General features: G+C 41.5%; 1 protein-coding gene across 2 annotated transcripts in view; it reads left to right on the top strand.

Annotated features, from left to right (window-relative positions):
- CUNH10orf67 (chromosome unknown C10orf67 homolog) overlaps positions 1–23,159 on the top strand; it is a 157,705-nt gene that overhangs the window by 10,569 nt on the left and 123,977 nt on the right. For both annotated transcript variants that reach the window (XM_058432271.1, XM_032163492.2), the window contains exons 2-4: positions 1,109–1,229; positions 13,486–13,629; positions 15,206–15,280. In XM_058432271.1, the coding sequence (XP_058288254.1) occupies positions 1,109–1,229; positions 13,486–13,629; positions 15,206–15,280 (340 nt within the window). The remainder of the gene's footprint in view (positions 1–1,108; positions 1,230–13,485; positions 13,630–15,205; positions 15,281–23,159) is intronic.

Here is a 23,159-nt window from a genome sequence, read left to right as displayed (position 1 = left end):
GAAATCTGTAGAAGGAATTTACAAACACTTGTTCCTGGCCTATTCACATTTTTCAGGAATAATGTTTGAAAATCAAATATAGGAAGGTGGTGTGATCAACTTAAAGAAGCAATTCTCAAACTTTGGTTTCAAGACCTCTCTATAGTCAAAAAATTATTGGCACCCTCAAAGAGATTTAGTTTATGTTGGTCCTATCTATTGATAGTTGCCAGATTGGAAATTTAAAAGAAGAAAATTAAAATATATTTAAATTGATTCATTTAAAATAAGGATAAATCAGGTATGTGTTAATAGAAATACCGTATTTTATTTATTTTATTTTTCTGAAACAGGTTCTGTTTCTGTTGCCCAGGCTGGAGTGTGGTGGTGCTTTCATAGTTCACTGCAGCCTCAACCTCCTGGACTCAAGCAATCCTCCTGCCTCAGCCTCTCTAGTAGCTGGAAATAGCATATTTTAAAGAAAAACTAACTATATTGTTCTAAAACAAAAACTTTCATGAGAAGAGTGTCACTGTTTTACATTTTTGCAAAGCTTTTCCATGCCTGGCTTAATGGAAGAGAGCTGAATTCTCATAGCTGCTTCTGTATAATCTGTAGCCTCTGGAAAACTCCACTGAACATTCGTGAAAGAATGATAGTAAAAAAGACAAATAAAATCTTAATACTATTATAAAATTAATTTGATCCCATAGATTTTCTAATAGAGTATCCCAGAACCCCAGGGGTCCTCAGCCCATACTTTGAGAACCACTGTCTTAAAGGATTTCTGCTGAATATGCCTATGCATAATCTAGAATTATTTCCAGCAGTAGCACAGGCAATAACAGCATGGAAGATATTAAAAGCAGGTATATAAATTGATCATACCTCAGAAAAGTGGAAATCAGATGAGTAACCGTAGAGCAATATGCCTTAGTCCAGGGAATTTGATAATCTCATTATCCTCATTAGCTCCAGATCACTAGAGCTAATTCAGAGGCTTCCTCACCTCACCAACCTCTTAGAATACTTAAAATGCGATATGATTTACACAAAAAAATACACACTAACGTCTATTTCTAAGAAAATATCTATGACATAAAGCACATTTCATTTCCTTTGTTTTCAGACTTAACATTTCAGATGATTTAAAGATTGGCTTTTTCAGCACAGACCATGCCACTCAAACCGATTCCAGTGAAATACTGTCAGTAAAAGAATTGAGTTCATCTACACAAAAGTTAGCACAGGTAAATCTGAATTTGTTTTGAAACTTCTGAGATAATTTTTGGCGTTAATTGCCTTCATGTTTCTTTCATAGACAAAAGTGAAATAAAATTTTAAAAATGTTAGCATCTTTGACAAACAGCTGAATGATAGTTGTGCTTTAACAAATTATTAATATAAGCTACTACTTATATTTATGTCATACTTACATATGTTAATTTGTTTAATAAAGTATTTTGTTACTCTGTTGGAAATTCTTTTGACATCTGTGAACATTTTCTATTTATATTTTAAAAAATTAGCAAACAGTTTTGCATATATAATGAATGTGTAAACCCACCATCCAGCTTTGTCAAATTTTGACATTTTGTTATATTTTCTTTGAATTTTTTTTTTTTGAGACAGTGTCTTACTCTGTCACCTAGGCAGAGGTGTGATCACAGCTCACTGTAGCCGCCACCTCCAGGATTCAGGTGATCCTCCCACTTCAGCTTCACAAGTAGCTGGGACTACAAATGCGTGCCACCATGCCCAGCTAATTTTTTGTATGTTTTGTAGAGATGGGATTTTGCCATGTTTTTCAGGCTGGTATTGAACTACTTACTGGGTTCAAGCAATCCACCCACCTCAGCCTCCCATAGTACTGAGATTACAGGCATGAGCCATCATGCCTGGCCTGGATCTTTTTTGATTGTAAAGGAACATAGTATTGCATGTATGTTGGAGACCAAGAGTTATTATTAAAAACCCTAATCAATAAAGCTGTCACATGAGGTAGCATACCACTATAAATACTCTTGTCTACCTTTTGTTTTTACACTTGGAAATCGTTCTGTATTGACACATAGAGTTTCCTCATTTATTTCACAAGTACATCACAAAATGTGCATCATATATTTGGCTTTCCATATTGATGGACATTTTGGTCACTTCTAATATTTTACTGTGATGAATAATCCTGCACATACTCATATGCCAGTAAATCTGTGATGTAAATTTTTAAAAGTGGAATTTCTGAGTCAGAGGATGTATGCATTAGTCATTTTGAAGGATATTGCCAAATTGCCCTGCATAGAGATTGTACCAATTTACACTCCCTCTAGTAGCTTTTGAGGATGTCTCTTTCCTACATATTTGACAATTTATTGTCTTCTTTTATACTTTCAGAAACATTTTATAATTTTATTCTTTTATAACTGTGTCCAAATGACCACGTTCTGGTCAGTAGGATTCAGATGGAAATGGTCTGTGGAAGCTCTGGGAAACCTTGAGACACGGTTCACATGCGCCCTCTGTCACTTCTCCCTTCATTCCTTCCCTCCCTGCTACTTCCCATTCCCCTTTCCTTCGTTCCCTTTCCCCTTCCCTTCTTCCCTCCCGGTTCCCCTTCCCTCCAGGCTCCCCTCCCCTCCCCATCCCGGTTCCCTTCCTTTCCCTTTCCGGTTCCTTTCCCTTCCCGGTTCCCATCCCGATTCCCTTTCCTTCCCGTCCGGGTTCCCTGCCCTTCCCGGTTCCCGTCCTGGTTTACCTCCTTACCCTTCCCAGTTCCCTTCTCTTCCCTTCCCGGCTCCCGTCCCGCTTCCCTTCCCTTTCTGGTTCCCGTCACGGTTCCCTTCCTTTCCCGCTTCCCTTCCCGGTTCCCTTCCCTTCCTTGTTCCCATTCTAGTTCCTGTCCTGGTTCCCTTCCCTTCCTGGTTCCCGTCCCGGTTGTCGTCCCCATTCCCTTCCCCTCCCATCCCGGTTCCCTACCCTTCCCGTCCCAGTTCCGTCCCGGTCTCCCCTCCCCTTCCTTCCCGGTTTCCCTCCCCTACCCTCCCTTCCCGGTTCCCTTCTCTTCCCTTCCCGGTTCTCTTCTCTTCCCTTCCTTTCCCGGTTCCCGTCCCTTTCCGGTTCCAGTCCCGGTTTCCTTACCAGTTCCCGCCCCGGTTTCCTTCCTGGTCCCTCCCCTCCCTTCCCGGTTTTCCTCCCCTTCCCGTCCCGGTTCCCGTCCCGGTTCCCTTCCCTTCTCTTCCCGATTCCTGTCACGGTTCCCTTCCCTTCCCGGTTCTTGTACCGGTTCTCCACCCTTCCTTTCTTTGTTCTCGTCCCGGTTCCCTTCTTTTCCCTTCCCGGTTCCTGTCTCTGTTCCCGTCCCGGTCCCTTCCCTTCCTTTCCCGGTTGCCATCGGTTCCCATCCCTTCCCGGTTCCATCCCCTGTCCCTTTCCCTTCCCTTCCTGGTTCCCTTTCCGGTTTTCATCCCGGTTCCCGTCCTGTCCCTTCCTGGTTCCCAGGCCGGTTCACTTCCCTTCCCGATTCCCATCTCGGTTCCCGTCAGGGATTCCTCCCCCCTTCCCGGTTCTCGTCTAGGTTCCCGTCCTGTTCCCTTGCCTGTCCCCTCCCCTCCCCCCTTCCCGGTTTCCCTCCCTTTCCTCTACCCTCCCCTCCCCTGTTCTCCTGGTCTCTCCACCCCTCCTCTCCTCTCCCTTCTTGGTTTCCCTCCCTTCCCAGTTTCCCCCCCTTCCCTTTTTTCCAGTTCCCGTTCCTTCCCTGTTCCCTTCCCAGTTCCAGTCCCGGTTCTTTTCCCTTCCCGGTTCCCGTCCTGCTTCCCTTCTCTTCGCGGTTCCCTTTCCGGTTCCGTCCCGGTTCCCTTCCCGGTTCTCGTCCTGCTTCCCTTCCCTTCCCGCTTCCCATCCCAGTTCCCTTTCCGGTTGGTTCCCGTCCCGGTTCCCTTCCCTTATCAGTTCCTGTCCTGGTTCTCTTCCCGGTCGCCTCCCCTCCCCGGTCTCCCTCCCCTCCCCTCCCCAGTCTCCCTCCCCTTCCCGGTCTCCCTCCCCTTCTCCCAGTCTCCCTCCTCTTCTCCCGGTCTCCCTCCCCTTCTCCCGGTCTCCCTCCCCTTCTCCCGGTCTCCCTCCCCTTCTCCCGGTCTCCCTCCCCTTCCTGGTCTCCCTCCCCTTCCTGGTCTCCCTCCCCTTCTCCCGGTTTCCCTTCCCTTCCCGGTTCTTTTCCCTTCCCGATTCCCTTCTTTTTTCCCGGTTCCCTTTCCTTCCTTTCCCGGTTCTTGCCCCGTTCCCTTCCCTTCCCGGTTTCTGTCCGAGTTCCCTTCCCTTTTCTTCCTGGTGTGTCCGGAGTTGGTTCCTGCTGGTGGGTTCGTGATCTCCCTGACTTCAAGAAGGAAGTGGCAGACTTTCTGGTGTTACAGCTCTTAAAGATGGCACGGACCCAAAGAGTGAGCAGTAGCAAGGTTTACTGTGAAGAGCGAAAGGACAAAGCTTCCACAGCCTGAAAGGGGACCTGAGGGGGTTGCCATTGCTGGCGGTGGCCAGCTTTTATTCCCTTATTGGCCCCGCCCATGTTCCATTTCTGTCCTATCAGAGTGCCCTTTTTTCAGTCCTCCCCGCAATTGGCTACTTTTAGAATCCTGCTGATTTGTGCATTTTACAGAGCACTAATTGGTGCGTTTTACAATCCTCTTGTAAGACAGGAAAGCTCCCCAAGTCCCCACTCGATCCAGGAAGTCCAGCTGGCTTCACCTCTCACCGGTTCCCATCCTGGTTCCCTTCCTGGTTCCTGTCCCGGTTCCCTTCCTGGTTCCTGTCCCGGTTCCCTTCCTGGTTCCTGTACCGGTTCCCGTCCCGGTTCCCGTCCTGGTTTCTTTCTCTTCCCTTCCAAGTTCCCATCCCAGTTCCCTCCCCTCCCCTCCCCCCCTCCCCTCCCCTCCCCTCCCTTCCCTTCCCGGTTCCCATCCCGGTTCCCTTCCCTCCCCTCCCCTCCCCTTCCCGGTTCCCCTTCCCTTCCTGTCCTGGTTCCCGTCCCAGTCCCCTCCCCTCCTATCCCCTCTCCTCCCTTCTCTGTTTCTTTCCCCTCCCCTCTTTTCCCGGTTTCCCTCCCCTCCCCTTCCTGGTTTCTTTCCCCTTCCCTCCCTTCCCAGTTTCCCTCCCCTTCCCTTCCCGGTTTTCCTTCCTTTTTTCCTAGTTTCCTTCCTTTTCTTACTTCTTCGACTAGAGCATGGATCCTACTGTTTGGACCATGAGGTTGAAACAATATACAGCAGAGTAATGAGACGGAAGAATCTTAGATCATTTCACCCATTGATTGCCTAGGTAGATTTCTAGGGAGAGAAATTAACTTATTTCTCATTTATGCTTCTGTTATTTCATTTTTTTGTTTGTTTGTTTGTTTTTGTTTTTTTGTTTTTTTGTTTTTTTGTTTTTTTTTGAGATGGAGTCTTGCTCTGTCGCCCAGGCTGGAGTGCAGTGGCACGATCTCAGCTCACTGCAACCTCCACCTTCCAGGTTCACGCCACTCTCCTGCCTCAGCTTCCCGAGTAGCTGGGACTATAGGCGCCCGCCACCACGCTTGGCTAATTTTTTACATTTTTAGTAGAGAGGGGGTTTCACCTTGTTAGGCAGGATGGTCTCGATCTCCTGACCTCGTGATCCGTCCACCTCAGCCTCCAAAAGTGCTGAGATTACAGGCGTGAGCTTTATTTTTTGAGACAGGGTCTCACTCTGTCATGTAGACTGGAGTGTAGTGGCAGGATCATAGGTGACAACAGCCTCGACTTCCTGGGCTCCAGTGATCCTCCCACCTCAGCCTACTGAGTAGCTGGGACTACAGGTGTGTGCCACCACAGCTGGCTAATATTTTTTTCTATTTTTTTTTGTAGAGACAGAGTCTCAATATGTTGCCCAGGCTGGTCCCAAATCCCCGGCCTCGAGTGATCCTCCTGCCTTGGCCTCCCAAAGTGTTGGGAATACAGGCATGAGCCACCAAACCTGGCTATTTTGATTTTTTGTTATAGCTGAACCAAAATCTGATACAAATGTTAAATCAGATTAACATTTGTTAATTATCCATTGCTAATTAATAAGAGGCATTTAAAAAAATCATTTATGACTGGGTTTGAATACTTTTCATGGACTTATTGAGATGATCATGCAGTCATATGGCTTTTCCCCTTTATCTGGTGATGTGGTAAAATTTGGTTTTTGAATAGTAAACCGTCCTTGACTTCCTGAAATAAACCTAACTGGATCATAATATTTATTTTTGCATTTCTGCATTATTTCCTATTATTTTATTGAGGACTTATTTTCCTCTGTTTTAAGTGAGATTGCCCTATAATTTTTTTCTTTTCTTTACTTTTTTTTTTTTTGAGACAGGGTCTTGTTCTGTTGCCCAGGCTGGAGTGTAGTGACAATCATAACTCACTGTGACCTTGAACTCCTGGGATCAAGCAATCTTCCCACCTCAGCCTCCTGAGTAGCTGGGATTACAGGAGTGCACCACCTTGCCCAACTAATCTTTAAATTTTTGGTAGAGATAGGGTCTTGCTACGTTACCCAGGCCATACCCTATAATACTCTTTTCTTACACTATTGTTGTTCAATCTTGGTACCAAGATCACAGTATCCTCATAAAATGAGAAGTGTTCCCTAGTCTATTATCTGGAATACTTCACGTAAGATTGGGAATATCTATTTCTTCAATGTTTGTTAGAACTTGCATGTAAAACTGTGCTTACTTTTATTGCTATTGTTATTTTGTTATGTATATATTCCCATTTTCTTAAATATTCTGGGTCAGTTTTGATGTTATGTTTTTGTATTATTTATTTTTGTTAAATCTTCAAATTATTGGTATAATGTTTATTGTCTTTTATTATTTTTAAGTATTGTGTCTGTAGTTATATTCCTTTTTAAATGTTTAATATTGTCTGATATCATCTGCATATCTCCCTCTTTTTTCTTAGTGACTCTTCGCAGAATTGTCTATTTCATTATTTTTTTTTCCAGACACCCAATTTTAGGATGTATTAATCCTCTCTATTGTGTCTTTATTTTCTAGTTCATAAATTTATTTTCCTATATTTATTATTCTTTCTTCCTTTCTGTTTACTCTTTCTTTTTCTTTTTTTTTGGTTTGTTTGTTTATGAGACAGGGTCCACCCTGTTGCCCAGACTGGAGTGTAGTGGCAGAATCACGGCTCACTGCAGCTTTGACCTCCTGGGCTCAAGTGATCCTCCTGCCTCAGCCACTTGAGTAGCTGCAACTACAGGCACATGACACCACACCTGGCTAATTTTTACAATTTTTTGTAGAGATGGGGTTTCCCTATGTTGCCCAGGCTGGCCTCAAACTTCTGAGCTTAAGCAATCCTCCTGCCTCAGCCTCTCAAAGTGCTAGGATTACAGGTGTGAGCCACTGAGCCTGGCTTGTTTTTTGCTTTTTTTTTTTAAATTTCTTGAGTTGGATCTGGGTATCAATTAGGATAGCATATAGCTCCATGTTTAGAAAAAACAACTGCATTGGCTTCATAAAATATCAAGAGGTATAGAGTTAGAGAATCCAGAGTTAGTGCAGTAGCTCTCTGATCTGTGTGATGTAGATTCATTTTATCTTCTCACATCTCCACCATTAGTGCCTGGCTTTTGTTGCCCTAGTTCTGATCCAGTAGCAAGATGGCTGTTCCCCTTCCAGCTTCCATGGAAGGAGAATATGGGAGAAGTAGGGAGCAGTGGTAATAGCTATCTTAGGAAAGCAAAAACTTTCCATAGAAAGCCTTGCCATATGTTTCTTTGGCCGTAACTGTATCACATGACCACTTGAACTACAAGGAGCTATAGATAAGTACTTTAGCTGCGCACATTGCTGCCCCGGACAATGACATGGTTCCATCAGTAAAGAAGAACCATGATACCGGATATTGGGCTGACAGCTACCAAAGCCTATAGACCGTAGATTTTGAGGCTTGCTTCTTCTCTTTCATAGGCAGTTAAAACTACAAATTTCCCACTAACTACATTTTTAGCTTCTACAAACTTTGAAATATAGTATTTTTATTAGTATTTAAATTTAAATACTTGAATTTTTCATTTGTTCATCTGTGTAATAAGTTATTAAATTTTCAAAGATGCTTTTTAGAATATTTTTATGTTGCTGATTTTTAACTTCAGTGCTTTGTTGTTGGAGAACGCAGTCCTTGTGAAACAAATTATCTGGTGTTTGTTGCAATTTGTGCTGAGGCTTTGTGTGAGGTCAGTCTTTGTCATTGTGCCATAGATGCAGGAATTTTTTTTTCTTTTTCACCCGAGATGGAGTCTTGCCCTGTCACCCAGGCTAGAGTGCAGTGGTGCGATCTCGGCTCACTGCAACCTCCACCTCCCAGGTTCCAGCAATTCTCCTGCCTCAGCCTCCTGAGTAGCTGGGATTACAGGCACACGCCACCACGCTTGCATAATTTTTATATTTTTAGTAGAGATGGGGTTTTACCATGTTGGCCAGGCTGGTCTCAAACTCCTGACCTCGTGATCTGCCTACCTTAGTCCTCCAAAGTGCTGGGATTACAGGTGTGGGCCAACGTGCCTGGCCAGGAAATTTAAAAAAATCTGTATTTATTAATTACTGAATTTATATATTTTTTCTATATGAAGGCTTTTGCCATATTGTCCATTTTGTTTGATGTTAATTTATCTATATCAACATTCTTTGGGCTCGTATTTACCTGGTAAATCTTTCTCGTTTCTACACTGACATTATTTCTGTGTTGTGTCTTAGATATATCTCTTATAAATTGTATATAGTTTTGAAAAATCCAATCTAATAATTTCTTTTAATAGCTAATTTATTCTATTAGTGTTAATTTTGACTACTGATAAATTTGTATTTTTCTGCCAACTTCTTTTTAAATTTCTCTTTATCTTATTTTTTTCTATACTTCTTTTTTCTCCTTCCCTACTCTCCAATGATTGTATTAACTTTAGTTTCTATTCTCTCCTCTACTAATAATTAACTATTTTATCTTTATTCTTTTAATGATTAATCTCAAATTTGAACATTCAATAGTTGACTAGAATTTGTAATTTATACCATACAGTACAAGAAATGTAGAACCTTTATCTCTAATTGTGTCCTTGTGTCTTTTATATTTTTATTATCAAGTATTTCAGTTGTTTTCTCCTAATATTTTTGCAGTTAACTCTTCATATTGTTTTCTGCAATTAATGCTTGTTTAGATTTACTCACATTTACCAATTTCTTTGCTCACCATTCTTTCCCATATCTCAGTACTTCTTTCTGTGCTTAATTTTCATTATTTCTAAAGATCTTTTGATCCTTTGTTCAGCAAGGATTATAGTGTACTTAGCATTAATATTGCACAACTTCAGGTAAAACACAATAACCTTGTAACTATTTACCACCCTCCCATCTTTTATGCTGAGTATCATATGTATTGCATCTATTATACATACATTATAAACTCATAATGTTTGCTTTAAACAGTGCTATAAATGTTAAGCTAATAAGAGGAAAGCTAGTATTTTATATGTACCTGGATATTTACCATTTCCTTTGCTCTTTATTCTTTCCTGAAGATCTAGCTTTCCAGCCCAAATTATTTCTCTTTAGCCCAAAAAGCTTTATTTAGCTATTCTCCTACTGTAGGTATTTTGGCAATGAATTATGTTTTATTTAAAATGTTTTTACATTGAATATAGAATTCCGGGTTGACAAATTGTGTTTTGTTTTGTTCTCTCACTTTACAATTGCTCTGTAGGCTTTAATAGTGTCTAAGAAAATAACCATTATTAATCATTCCAAATGTTATTCCCCTGTATGTAGCTGTTTCTTTTCTGTCTGCTTTCAACATTTTATTTTAATCTTTGGTTTTCAATAGCTTGATTATTATGTACCTAAGTGTGGTTTTGATGTATTTATCCTGCTTGGATAAATAAATTAAGCATCTACAATGTGCATGTTTCACCAAATTTGGGAGATTTGGAGCCACTAAATATATCTTCAAATATTTGTTCCACCCCATTTTTTCTATCCTGTCCTTCTGCAATTCCAATTACTTGCATGTTAGACTTCTCATTATTAACTTGCAAGTCCCTAAACTCTGTCCAATTTGTAAAATTGTAAAAATCTTTCTTCTATTTTTTATTGATACATCTTCAAGTTCACAGTTTTTTTCTGCCATCTTTGTTCTTCTATTAAGTATTTTCAGTGAAGTTTGAATTTTGGATATTGTCTTTTGCAACTTGGGAATTTGTTTTCTTTATCAAAATTTTCTGTTTGTTGATATTTCCTTTTTTCATTTATTACAGCATATTTTTTGTTACTTCATCATGCATAGTTATAATAACTGCTTTAACATCTTTGGCAATTCTGATATTTTGGTAATATTGGAATTGGTTTCAATTTTCTTTCTTCTTGAGACTGAATCACATTTTCCTGTTTTTTGTATATAATCCAAGTAATTTGGATTACATTGTGGACTGTGTGGATGTTATCTTCTGGGTTCTGATATATTCCCCTAAAGAATGCTGAGGTTTTTTTTTGTTGTTGTTGTTGTTGTTTGCACACAATTAACTTGTTTGGATTAAAACAGAAAATTATATCTTTGGTTTTTTAGCAGCCCAAATCTTGGTTTTGTTCTATTATCTCTAGCTGGGCTATTTGTAGGCTGCCCCATGTATGTATCTCTCAGGGATGAGCCAGAGGTTTGTTCAGAGGTAGGTTTCATTTTTGTGTTTTGTTTTTTTTTGTTTATGAGACAGGATCTCCCTCTGTTGCCCAGGGTGGAGTGCAGTAGCACAGTCATGGCTCACAGCAGCCCCAGACTCCTAGGCTCAAGTGATCCTCCCATCTCAGCCTCCCAACTAGCTGAGACTGCAGGCTACACACCACCATGCCTGGCTAATTTTTAAATTTTTTGTAGAGATGAGGTCTCATTATGTTGCTTAGGCTGGTCTTAAACTGCTGGCCTCAAGTGATCCTTGCTTCTTGGCCTCCCAAAGTGCTGGGATTACAGGCATAAGCCATCATGTCTGGCTTGTTCAAAGTTTTTACTGTGATTTTAGAGTTCCCCTTTCTGATTTTTTTTTCATCTAGGACCCCACCCAAACACTGTCACTTAACCTCTCAAAGTCTTGATATTCTCACCTGTAAAATAAAACTTCCTATGTAGTATGAGGATACTAAAATGAAATTCTTCCCATGATGCCAGTACACCAGGCATCAAGTTCCAAACTAACTGTGAGTTAGAAACCACTTGCAGACTTTGCAAGGGGAATGTTTCACATTAGACAAATGTCTCTCAGCTTTTGAATCAGATCAAGGACAGTAAAGAAGGTCAGGGAATGAAGAGAAAAAACTGCCGAGGCAGACTCTGGAAAGAACTATTGCCATGGTTCTTACAGGAGAAGGGCAGCAGAAGCAATCCTCCTCAACTCAAAGCTAGGAAGGCAGGCTTCAACGGAGCTTGAATGTATTTGCTGCTATTAGAAGACACAAAGGACTGGTGCTTGACTCATGCTTGAGGAAGCTAAAGGGGGCTGTGATGAGAAGATAGAATGGCTTGATTGGGATCAGTCTGCACTTCCAGAGTTATCGGGGTAAAGGATGTGTAATTGTTTCCTGTAAACCATATGTGGCCTTGAGAGAGAGAGAGGTGAAACCAGTGTAGGGTCATTTTGGGTCCTGTCCAGTAGAGTGATCTGGAAGAACAAAAGACCCCTAACAGTAGGGAGAAGAAAGAGGTGAACTCCAGATTCATAGAACCTGAGGAAGGAGTAGCAAGTGACCACTCAAAGTAGGGAAGCATCTGCTTAGGTCAAGATATATCTACAAAAGAGAGGGTCCCGGCAATCAGAATCTCTAGAGAAGCTACATCAGCACCCAAGGGAAGAAGAGGAGTTAGTTCTCCTGCCCTTTAGCACTATGGGGAAGCCACCCCACCAGATAGGAACATCCTTGCCCCTCTATCCCTGCTGCCTTTTTCCCTTTGGAGATACAGCCACTCGGGTGCTGGTGAGGAGGTGAGCAGAGAGAGCTCAAGGGTGAATCACTCTTTTTTATTACTCTCAGCTTGGAGTAAAGGGAAAAACCTTATGAATGAAGTTGGAAGCATTTTAACTCATATATATATATATATATATATTTAGATGGAGTCTTGCTGTGCTGCCCAGGCTGGAGGGCAGTGGTGCTATCTTGGCTCACTGCAACCTCTATCTCCTGGGTTCAAGCTCCCAAGTGGCTAGGATTACAGGGGCGCACTGCCACACTTGGCTAATTTTTTGTATTTTTAGTAGAGACAGGGTTTCACCATGTCAGCCAGGTTGGGCTCAAACTGCTGACTTCAGGTGATCTGCCCACCTCAGCCTCCCAAAGTGTTGGGATTACAGGCATGAGCCACCTTACCTGGTAGTTATATTCTAAATGCTACTCTGAGGCTGTATTTGTAGCAATGGTAGGACTACGTTCCCAAGAATGAATAGAAAAGTCATGGGATTTTGTCATTTCCATTCAGAGCAGGGGAAGATTACATAGAGAATACATTATTTTTCATATCTCTCTTTTTTTCTTCTTTTAAGTTTTTGAAGAGATGGAGTCTCACTATATTGCCCAGGCTGGTTTCAAACTCCTGGGCTCATCTGATTCACCCACCTTACCCTCCCAAAGTTTTGGGATTACAGGTGGGAGCCCTAGTGAATACATTTTAAATAGATGGGGGTAGATAAAAATACATTGTGTTTTGATTATTACAAATGGTTCTTAGTCAACATGCTGGTTACATATTTAAATGCTTGTGCTAGTAGATTCTCAGCAAATGATGATTCTTGCCTCTCTTTTCTGATCTGAAATCCACATCTTGAGAACTATACCTTTTGAGGTATGACAAGGCCAATATTAACACAGATATTTTCTTCTGTGTGGGAAGAAACTGCTAGGAAACTCTTGTCTTCTAGTCCATCAGCATATCTTAGTTTGGCAAATTAATTGTCACTTTGAAAGCCTGGCCACCTAGGATGGAATTACTGGAATTCCACAATGCATACAATCATCTTAAAAATCAGGACAGGCCTCTGACCAGGAACCCAGCTTATATGTCCAGAACCAGAGAATGCATTGGAATTTTTACACAGAGGACATTTACTCTCTATCCTAATGTCCTTTTTTTCCATTTTTATTTAATGGGGAGATATATATATATATATTTTAACTTTCAGGTTCGGGGGTACATATGCAGGTTTGTTACATAGGTAAACTCATGTCACAGGAGTTTGTTGTGCAGATTATTTCATCACCCAGATACTAATGCTAGTTCCCATTGGTTATTTTCCCTGATCCTCTCCTTCCTCCCGCTCACCACCCTAAGTAGGCCCCAGTGTGGGTTGCTCGCCTCTTTGTGCGCATGAGTTCTCATCATTTTGCTCCCACTTACCAAGTGACAACATGCAGTATTTGGTTTTCTGTTCCTGCGTTACTTTGCTAAGGATAATATTTTCCATTTTTAGATGATGAAATCCCTCCAGGTAGATTTTGGGTTCCTCAAACAATTGCTTCAGTTGAAGTTTGAGGACCGACTGAAAGAGGAATCTTTGAGTCTCTTCACCATTCTGCAAGACAGGATCCTAGAAATTGAAAAGCATTATCAACAGGTAAATGTTCTCTTATTTCTTTTGTTTTATGTGGACTGATACTGTGCTTAGATGTGTATGCAGTGCAGTTTAGAATTTAGTAACTTGTGAGGGCAGTGTAATTTGCTTTAGTTGTGTCTCATGTGGTAATTAATACACAGAGCTTCACTATGTGTCAGGGACTTGTGTAAGTACTTAGCATATGAACTGATTTAATTCTCACATTTACCTTATGAAGTAGGCACAATTATTTTCCCTCTTTTACAGATGAGAAAACTGAGGCATAGAAAGGCTAATTAACTTGTTCAAGGTCACCAGTTAAAAAACAGGAGAGGCCAAGCGCACATGCCTCTAATCCTACCACTTTGGGAAGCCAGGGTGGGAGGCTGGCTTGAAACTGGGAGTTCAAGACCAGTTTGGGCAACATAGTGAGACCCTGTCTTTACGAAGAATAAAAGCATGAGCCAGATGTGATGTTGCAGGCCTGTAGTCCCCAGCTACTTAGGAGTCTGAGACAGGGGAATCACTTGAGCCCAGGAGTTCAAGGCTTCAGTGAGCTATGATCACACCACTGCACTCTAGCCTGGGTGACAAGTCGAGACCCCCATCTCAGAAAAACAAAAAACAAAACAAACGGACATTACTGTTATTTCTGTGCCATAAAAACAAGCAAACAAAAACCATCTTTTGCTGACCACACCATGTTAAGTACTATGCTAAGCCCTTAAAATGTATTTACTCTTTAAATCTCTCAAAATGTTAAAATGGAAATCCTATTGTCCATGATTTACAGATCAAGAAACAGCTTGCCAAGGTTAAGTAACTTGCTTAAGGTTAGACAGAGAGTAAAGGGCACGATGATATTTAAATTCAATACCATCTGACTCTAAAGCCTATTTGAGGCTGGGAGGCAATGGCTTAGGCCTGTAATCCCAGCACTTTGACAGGTTGAAGCGGGAGGATAGTCTGAGCCCAGGAGTTCGAGATCAGCCTGGGCAACAAAGCAATACCTCATCTCTACAAAATAAATTAAAAAACAAATATTTTTTAGAAAAGTATAAAGCCTGTTTGTTGTTTATACTCCATGCTGAAATCAGAATTGATATCAGAATCATGGGTATTTTTTTTTAATGCACTCTCTTCTATTGTTAATCTAAACAGATCTAATCAAATTATTTGATTAATCAGAAAATAACTCTAGTTTGCAGACTAGCTCTATAGATTTCTTTTCATGCGCATATTCCGTTCAAAAAGTACAAGGACTAGAAGAAGATAGGCATCACAAATAGACTTTACTACTTTAAAAAGCAGTTCTAGGAAGGCGTTAAAAGACTTTACTCAAGTGAAAAATGAAATGAAGTGTTCAAATCATCTGTATATATTTTATCCATATGATCTCTATTGCTTTTGGTTGAGTATAAGTAAAAATAAAATGTGTCATAATGGCTGCAGGATGGGAGAAATGATTATGAATTGAAGTTTTCAATAGATTGTGATGATTCAGATGATGTTTTTTTACTCTGAGTCCCTCCCTAGTAGGTGTGGGTCATATTTGGAAATACATTATGATGCTTATTGCATTTATTTTTGTTTGCAGAATGAGGATAAGATGAGAAAATCCTTCAATCAGCAGTTAGCTGATGCCATAGCTGTTATCAAAGGAATGTACCAGGTGAGTTTTTGTTTCTGGTGCCGTAGCTGTGGGCAAGGCTAGCTTCAGCTGCTGTGTGCAAGGAGTGGGGATCACCTTGGCTTCCCAGTCTGTGTTTCCAACTCTGAAGGCCTGTTTCCTCGATTTTCAGGTCACCTTAGAGGGATCAGGCCTAGGACTGTTTATGCTCACATTATAATGCTTTCCAGAAACTGGAAAATTCTAATCTGGTGTTCAGGACACCTGGGCATGTACCGAAGTAATCCAAAGTTTATTTGGTGAGGCCATAGCTGAATAGACGAAGGTCAGATGGTCCTAAGAGAGAGTTCAGAGAATCTGTAGTAAATTCCAGTGAACAGTCTCTGACCCTTGGTGGATTAACTTTTCTAATGACAGGGACATTTCTATCTGCCAGACACATGCTTCATTTTCCTTCACAATGGGAAAGTTCCTACCTTTAGTGGTTTTCTTAGACTCAGCAAAGACCTTGTGCTTTGTTTAGCGTTTATAACTATATTCTCATCTTGCATTTCAATATACTTCCATAAATAAATTTTTTGCATACTTCTTTTTGGGCACTGTTTGCAAGTTTCTTAGCATAGCACTCAACACATCTGTATTTAATTAAGTAATTCCTTGTGAAGTGTCTCCGTTCCATGCCAGACTGTCAACCTGAAGGATCTCCTTCGTGTTTCTCTCTGCTGTGGTTCTGCCTTTAGCGCTGTGACTAGTACATAATTAACAACCAGCTACTGATTGCTAAATGCATGAATGGTCACCTGTACCTGTGGCAGACAGTGGTGCCGCCTGCTCAAATGTCATTCTCTCCACTGCGCATTCTCCCCACTGCTTTTTACTGACAGGGGCACTTCCATCTATAGAAACCAAAGTGCTAGATTCTTCTTCCAGTTCCCTTTTCAGCTATAGCACAGACATAGGCAAAGTCAGGTCCCTAACCAATGAGACCTGAAGATGAGTTGGCTGTGAGATTTTGGGGGAGGTTGTTCTTTCTAAGTAAAAGGGACTCCTGAAGATATCAGTTCACACTGGTCAGAATGGTTATTATTAAAAAGTCAAAAAAATAACAGATGCTGGTGAGGTTGCAGAGAAAAGGGAACACTTGTTTATACACTGCTGATGGGAATGGAAATTAGTTCAGCCACTGTGGAAAGCAGTCTGAAGATTTCTCAAAGAAATTAAAACAGAACTACCGTTTGACCAAGCAATCCCTTTGCTGGGTATATATCCAAAGAAAGATAAATCATTCTACCATAAAGACACATGCATGTGTGTGTTCATTGCAGCACTGCTCACAATAGCAAAGCCATGAAATCAACCTAGATGCCCATGAACGGTGGACTGGATAAAAAAAATGTGGTACATATACACCATGGAATATTACACAGCCATAAAAAATAATAAAATCACATCCTTTGCAGCAACATGCATGGAGTTGGAGGCCACTATCCTAAGCAAATTAATATAGGAACAGAAAACCAAATACTGCATGTTCTTACTTATAAGTGGGAGCTAAACATTGAGAACATATGGACACAAAGAAGGGAACAATAGACACGGGGGCCTACTTGAGGGTAGAGGGTGGGAGGAGGGTGAAGATCAAAAAACTACCTATTGAGTACTATGCTTATTACCTGGGTGATGAAATAATCTGTACACCAAACCCTGGTCCAGCTGCAGCCTCGCAGGGAGCTGGCGCCCTTGTCGGCACCTGGTGCTGCCCACCTTGCTGAAGCTGGCATGCCTAGCTGTGTGTAGTGGCTGGACCCTGCACTCACTCATGCACCCGTTGTCCTTCTGCACCTGGCTTGCCCTTGGCAGGCATGGGATCCAGGCTGGTAGTATGAGCTGAGCACAGCCTGCCAGGCCAAGCAGGTGGAATGAGCCCAGCAGGCCTGAGCAAAACTCAGGCAAAAGCGCCACTGATCACAGAGGTTTCTGGCTGGCAAAGCAACACCCCAAGGATCCTGTGACAGCATGGTGGCACATGCTTATAGTCCCACCTACTGAGGAGGCTGAGGTGGGAGGACTGCTTGAACCCCGGAGTCTGACGTTACAGTGAGCCATGATTGTGCCGCTATACTCCAGCCTGAGTGACAGAGCATGACCCTGTCTCTAAAAGAAAAAAAAAATGCATTTAATCTATCTTATCCAGTATTATTCTTGTTTATAATGAGACAGTAAGTCAGAATTTCGTGGTTTTTAAAAACATGCTTTTGGCCAGGCATGGTGGTTCATGCCTATAATCCTAGCACTGTGGGGGGCTGAGGCAGGCAGATCACTTGGGCTCAGGAGTTTGAGACCAGCCTGGGCAACATAGTGAGACCCTGCCTCTACAAAACATACAAAAAGATTAGCTGGGCATGGGGGCATGCGCCTAGGGTCCCAGCTACTTGGAAGGCTGAGGTGGGAGGAGGAGCCCAGGACGTTAAGGCTGCAGTGAGCGATGATCATGCCACACTGCACTCCAGCCTGGGTGATAGAGCGAGACCCTGTCTCAAAACAAACAAACAAAAACAAACAAACAAACAAACAAAAAACATGCTTTTATAGTTCTTTGTGTCTTCTACAATTTCTGGGACATTGATCTATTTCTAATGTATATCAAATGTTCAAAAATATAGCTGAATAATGAATATTACTCTTTGTCCATATGCTTTATACTTCCAGGAGTAGAAAGCTATGAAGTGATTAAATTCTTCGTATTCATCAGTTTTTCATAAATATGTGTTGGTTAAATATGCTTAATTGTGGTTAGCTGACTTATGAAAAAATTGTTTATATTAAATTAAATTAAAGTCATTATTGGAATCTTTGCATCAAAGTGTTGGCATCACTTTGATCCATGACCTCAGACAGCCTTCCAGATCCCGGCCACCCAGTTCGTTAAGGCTTAGTCATAAGGAGGAACAGAGGAAAGTTGAAAATAAAACGAAGTGCTGTATACACTTTTTGTAGATTGACAAGTATAAATGACTCTCTGCTGCCCTCTGGAGACCAGTTAAGGAAACAAGTACCTGTACTTTTTTTTTTCAGCTATTAACAAGTTTCTAAATTTATTTAACTTTTGCTTCTAGTCAATCGAATACAGCAAAGATAAAGAGTTGTATGTAATTATGTTACATAAAAGGGTAGCATCTGTCTTGCTAGAGTCTTTCTTTCTGTTGGCTATGTGAGAGGCTATGTTGGGGAAACCCACGTGGCAAAGAATTGAGTGTAGCCTCTGGCTGACAGCAAGAAACTGAAGCCTCCAGTCCTATAGCTGAAAAAAAGTGGATTTTTCTACAACCTGAGTGAGCTTGGAAACAGATCCTTTCACAGTTGTACTTCAGGTGAGACCAAAGCCCTGAATACCACCTTAATTGCAGCCTTGGGAGACCCTAAACAGAGGACCTACCTGAATTCCTGACCAACAGAAACTGTGAGATAATAAGAGTGTGTGTGTGTGTGTGTGTGTGTGTGTGTGTGTGTGTGTGTGTGTGTGTGTTTTAATTTAATTTTTTTTCTTTTTCATTAGAGACAGGTCTCACTATGTTGTCCAGGCTGGTCTCAAACTCCTGGCCTCAAGTGATCCTACCACCTCAGCCTCCCAAGGTACTGGGATTGTAGGTGTGAGGCACCGTGCCTGGCCAAACGTGTGTGTTTTAAGCCACTACATTTGGGATAAAACTTTTATACAGCACTAGATAACAAATTCATCCTTCATATTTAGTGAGCCATTGAATCCTACCAGTTTTTTTGTTGTTGTTTGGTTGTTTGGGTATTTTGTTGTTGTTGTTGTTGTTGTTGTTGTTTTTGAAACAGGGTCTTGCTCTGTCTCCCAGACGGGAGTGCAGTGGCACCGTCTCTGCTCACTGCAATCTCTGCCTCCCGGGCTCAAGCGACCGTCCCATCTCAGCCTCCCAAATCGCTGAGATTATAGGCATGAGCCACTGTGACTGACCATCCTGCCAGTTTTTTACCTCCTAAATCCATGTCTTGTTATTTTGCCTCTGAACTAGTTTAGATAGTCAGCATTGCTCACCTGGCTTGTGGCTGGTGCCTTCTTATCCCTTTTGGTCTTCATTAAGTCCATTGTCTGCCCAGTCATCTGGGTGGTCGTTCAAAACACAAGTCTGACCACATCCTGCCCTGTTTAAATCCTTCACTGTTTCCTCCATGCCTTTAGGATGAAGTTTAAGTGCCTTAGCATGGCTTAGAAGGTCCTTTTATGTCTTCACTTTTATCTGTTTCCACTTCTTAGCTAAAACTTTACCCTCCCACAATACTGGGCCATCGCCTACTTCCCTCAGCTCACCTCAAGTTATTAACCACCTCCCTGGAATTTTCACATAATGTCCTTCTTGCTCTTTCTCTGCTGTATAATAGCTACAGTGAATTCGATCACATTTACCCAGTACATATTGGTCTGTCCACTAGACTGTTCCTGCAGAGCAGGGACCGAGTCTTACTCATCTTTGCATTCTTCTCCCAGCAGACTGTGTGGCACATAATAGGTTTTTGGCAAATTTTATTGAATAAAGCGTTGAATATGATCAAGAAGAGTGTCAAGATATCTTGACCTACACCATGGTACTGGAAATAGATCATGAATTCCTAGTGGAAATTTCCTAGAATAAAGGCAATCCATAATGTCGAGGTCTTTAACTGTTCTTTCACTCACGTTTTGATTCATTTCATCCATCCATTGTCTGATTTTCCAGCACAGGCCCAGAGCCAGTCCTTGTACTCATTGTATATAATCTAGTGGTCAGGAGAGATAATAAACTTAGCAATTACAGTCCACATTGGAGGTTTGTACCCAGTGGGTGCATAACTCTCTGGCAATTTGGGTGAATAGTTAAAGAAGACTTTTAGGAAAAGGTGATTCCTATGCTGAGCCTCGAAGGACAATGAATATTTGGGGGAGATGGGGAGAAAACAGAGAAAGAGAAGAGAGAGTGGGGAGGTGATAAAAGAGATTTTGAGGAATTGGTTCATGTAATTATGGGGGCTGGCAAGTTTGAAATTTGCAAGGCAGGCCAGCAGGCTGGAGACCCAGGAAAGACTTGATGTTACAGCTTGAGTCTGAATGCAGTCCTCTAGGAGAATTTCCTCTTCCTCAGAGAATCTCAGTCTTTTTCTGAGAAGGCCTTCAACCTATTGGATGAGCTCCATCTACATGATGGAAGTATGAAGGGTAATCTGCTTTACTCAGAGCTACCGATTTAAATATTTATCTCATCTAAAAATACCAGCAACATCTAATGTTTGAATAAGAGTACCATCGCCTAGCCAAGTTGATGCATAAAATTAATCATCACAGCTATATATAGATGTGGCTATATAGATGTATGTGAATGTGTATATGTAAGTGTGTAGATACATTTATGTATATCCTAGTTCTGTCTGTGGAGAGTGCCTCGAGGAAGTGACACTCCTATAGCAATGAGTATACCTAGAGTTCAGCTTTTAGATTTAAATGATATTCTACACTGAAAGAAACCAGGGCTTTTTGGAGGAGTAGCCAACTCCAGGGCAGTGACAGGGAAAATGGAAGAAGGACCTGCAATATTTTGTCATAACCGAAGCAAGGAAATGCTCAAAAAATTATGAAGGCATGTCAGAACACAGGAGTCAGCTGATAGGGGCTTCCTTCATTCCACTTGGCCAATTCGGGAAAATTCATGCATCAAAATAAATAATGATAATTATGAATCGTAACCATTTGAGTAAAATAGGAATCCATGAGCTCACTGTTATAAGTAAATAAGTGAATAACTAATGCATTTATTTATTTCAGGAAAAGGTTTATCTTATGGAAGTACTAAAATATCTCCCTACAAATGCATATTAATACTTTAACTGGGAGTAAATACATATTAATTAAGGAGTATAACATGTATTAATTAGTAAGTATAATACTTATTAACTTTACAGTGAAGAAAGTTGATACTGACACCATCTTAACTAAATGATAAAAGTTAATATCTTCATTATAATAACCTTCATTATCTAAAAAGGTTAATATATCGCCTTTGAAGTAAGCAATTGACTTGCTTCCCATCCAGTACTGTCATAGTCAATCTAAATGTTTACAGAGTAATTATTCCCTAGTTTAAATGCTGCAAACTAACAGCTGGGCCTTAATGAGAATGATGGCACCAAAATATAGAAATTTTATTTAGAAAGTTAATGAGACAATTGAAATTCCAAAAACATTTTCCTTGAACAGCAGGCAGTAACTATTTTGACGTTGTTACTGAACCCAAGCTGGAATTTCAAACTCCTGTGTTTGATAAGTGAATTGTGCAGCCTGATTGAACTTTGTCATACTCAGGCCCTCAGGCCTGGATGTCTGTTGCTCCTGTCAACTTGACAGTTGTGAGAAAGAACCTCTCGATGAAGGACAAGCAGTCACATGATTAGGTGGGGATTTAAACTAAAGGGTAATACATTTTTTAGTAAGCCACCCTAAGATGGGATATTAAAATGGGACTCTTGGGTTTCAGTTTCATCCAAAGCCCCAAAAGTAAAGAACAAAATACTGTTCAAAAGTGAGGTGTAGCTGGGCATGGTGGTTCATGCCTGTAATTCCAGTGCTTTGGGAAGCTGAGACAGGAGGATGGCTTCAGCCCAGGAGTTAGAAGCTGCAGTGATCTACAGTCATGCCACTGTACTCCAGCCTGGTTGATAGAGCAAGACCCTATCTAAAAAAAAGAAAAAGAAAAATAGATGCCATCAGGATATTCTTTGAAGGACATTCCAGGACTTGGTGGAGCAGATTAATTGGCCAGTACTAGCCCATCATCCATCTGCAGGAAATATAAGAGAGATCTTGAATTTGGAAATGGACAAGGCTGGTCAAGAGGACCATTTTGGGGAAAGCAGGCAGCATGGAGTGCTGACCCATAAATGGGAGAGAGAAAGAGAGTATTTCTCCTTCGAGCCAAGCAAGAGACTTGGAGTCTTGGACCACTTGGAGAGCTTGACAAGCGTCCCTGGGTCTGAGGAATGTGAGGACTGGCATGGGACTTGCCAGGAAAATTCCACAGAACAGCAGGAGGGCTGATGGAGCAGAAGCCTGCTGACAAGGACCATCTGGAGAGGTGACAGGATGCCAGCAGAAGGGCAGGTCCTAGGACAGAAGCCAGCGAGGCACTGCTCCTGTGAAGGGCATTGCAGGAGGCCAGGCCAGCATGGACCCTCCTGGGAACCAAAGGCAGCAGGTTACTGTCAATTGACACTTGTTTCTGTTCCCTTAACGTTTCTCCCTCTCCTCTGCACCAGACCATTGGAGAATCTCAAATTGTAGAAATAAAAGGAAGAGAGGCTCAACCCTTCTCCTCCACTGCAGACTGCCAATTCTGAGGGGGGCCAGAGTGGTGGGAGGACAGAAGCATTAATGGGTGAGAGTTGGCCAGACTAGAATTTTTTGTTTTGGTTTCGGTTTTTGCTTTCTTCCCATTTTCTTTCTTCCTTTTATTTTGTTGTCATTGTCTAAGATTAAAGTTGTTACTAAGTTAAAAAAAATAAAGCCATGGTATCTTCCTGAAAGTTCTAAAAGGTGAGAACTATGAGACTAGAAACTAGATTTGCAGGGGCAGTGTGGAAAAATCACACTGCTTTCTGCTATCTCCCACAGAGTCCAACTCATTCCATAAACACTAGTAAAACATCAGAAACATTCCAGGAGATGAAGAAAAATGAATCCATTGTATTTGGATCTTACAACTATTTTATGAAAAGCCAAAAGTAAATCCCTCCAGGTGGATTTTGGGTTCCTCAAACAATTGCTTCAGCTGAAGTTTGAGGACCGACTGAAAGAGGAATCTTTGAGTCTGCACTAATAAAACGAGGTTAGGAAGCATGTAAAAGTAAAAGTTTTTTGTTCTTCCAAAGA

The sequence above is a fragment of the Hylobates moloch genome, unplaced genomic scaffold (assembly GCF_009828535.3).
Source record: "Hylobates moloch isolate HMO894 unplaced genomic scaffold, HMol_V3 SCAFFOLD_2, whole genome shotgun sequence".
Lineage (NCBI taxonomy): Eukaryota > Metazoa > Chordata > Mammalia > Primates > Hylobatidae > Hylobates > Hylobates moloch.
Note: the sequence above shows the minus strand (reverse complement) of the source record. Positions and strands in the feature narration are given on the sequence as shown.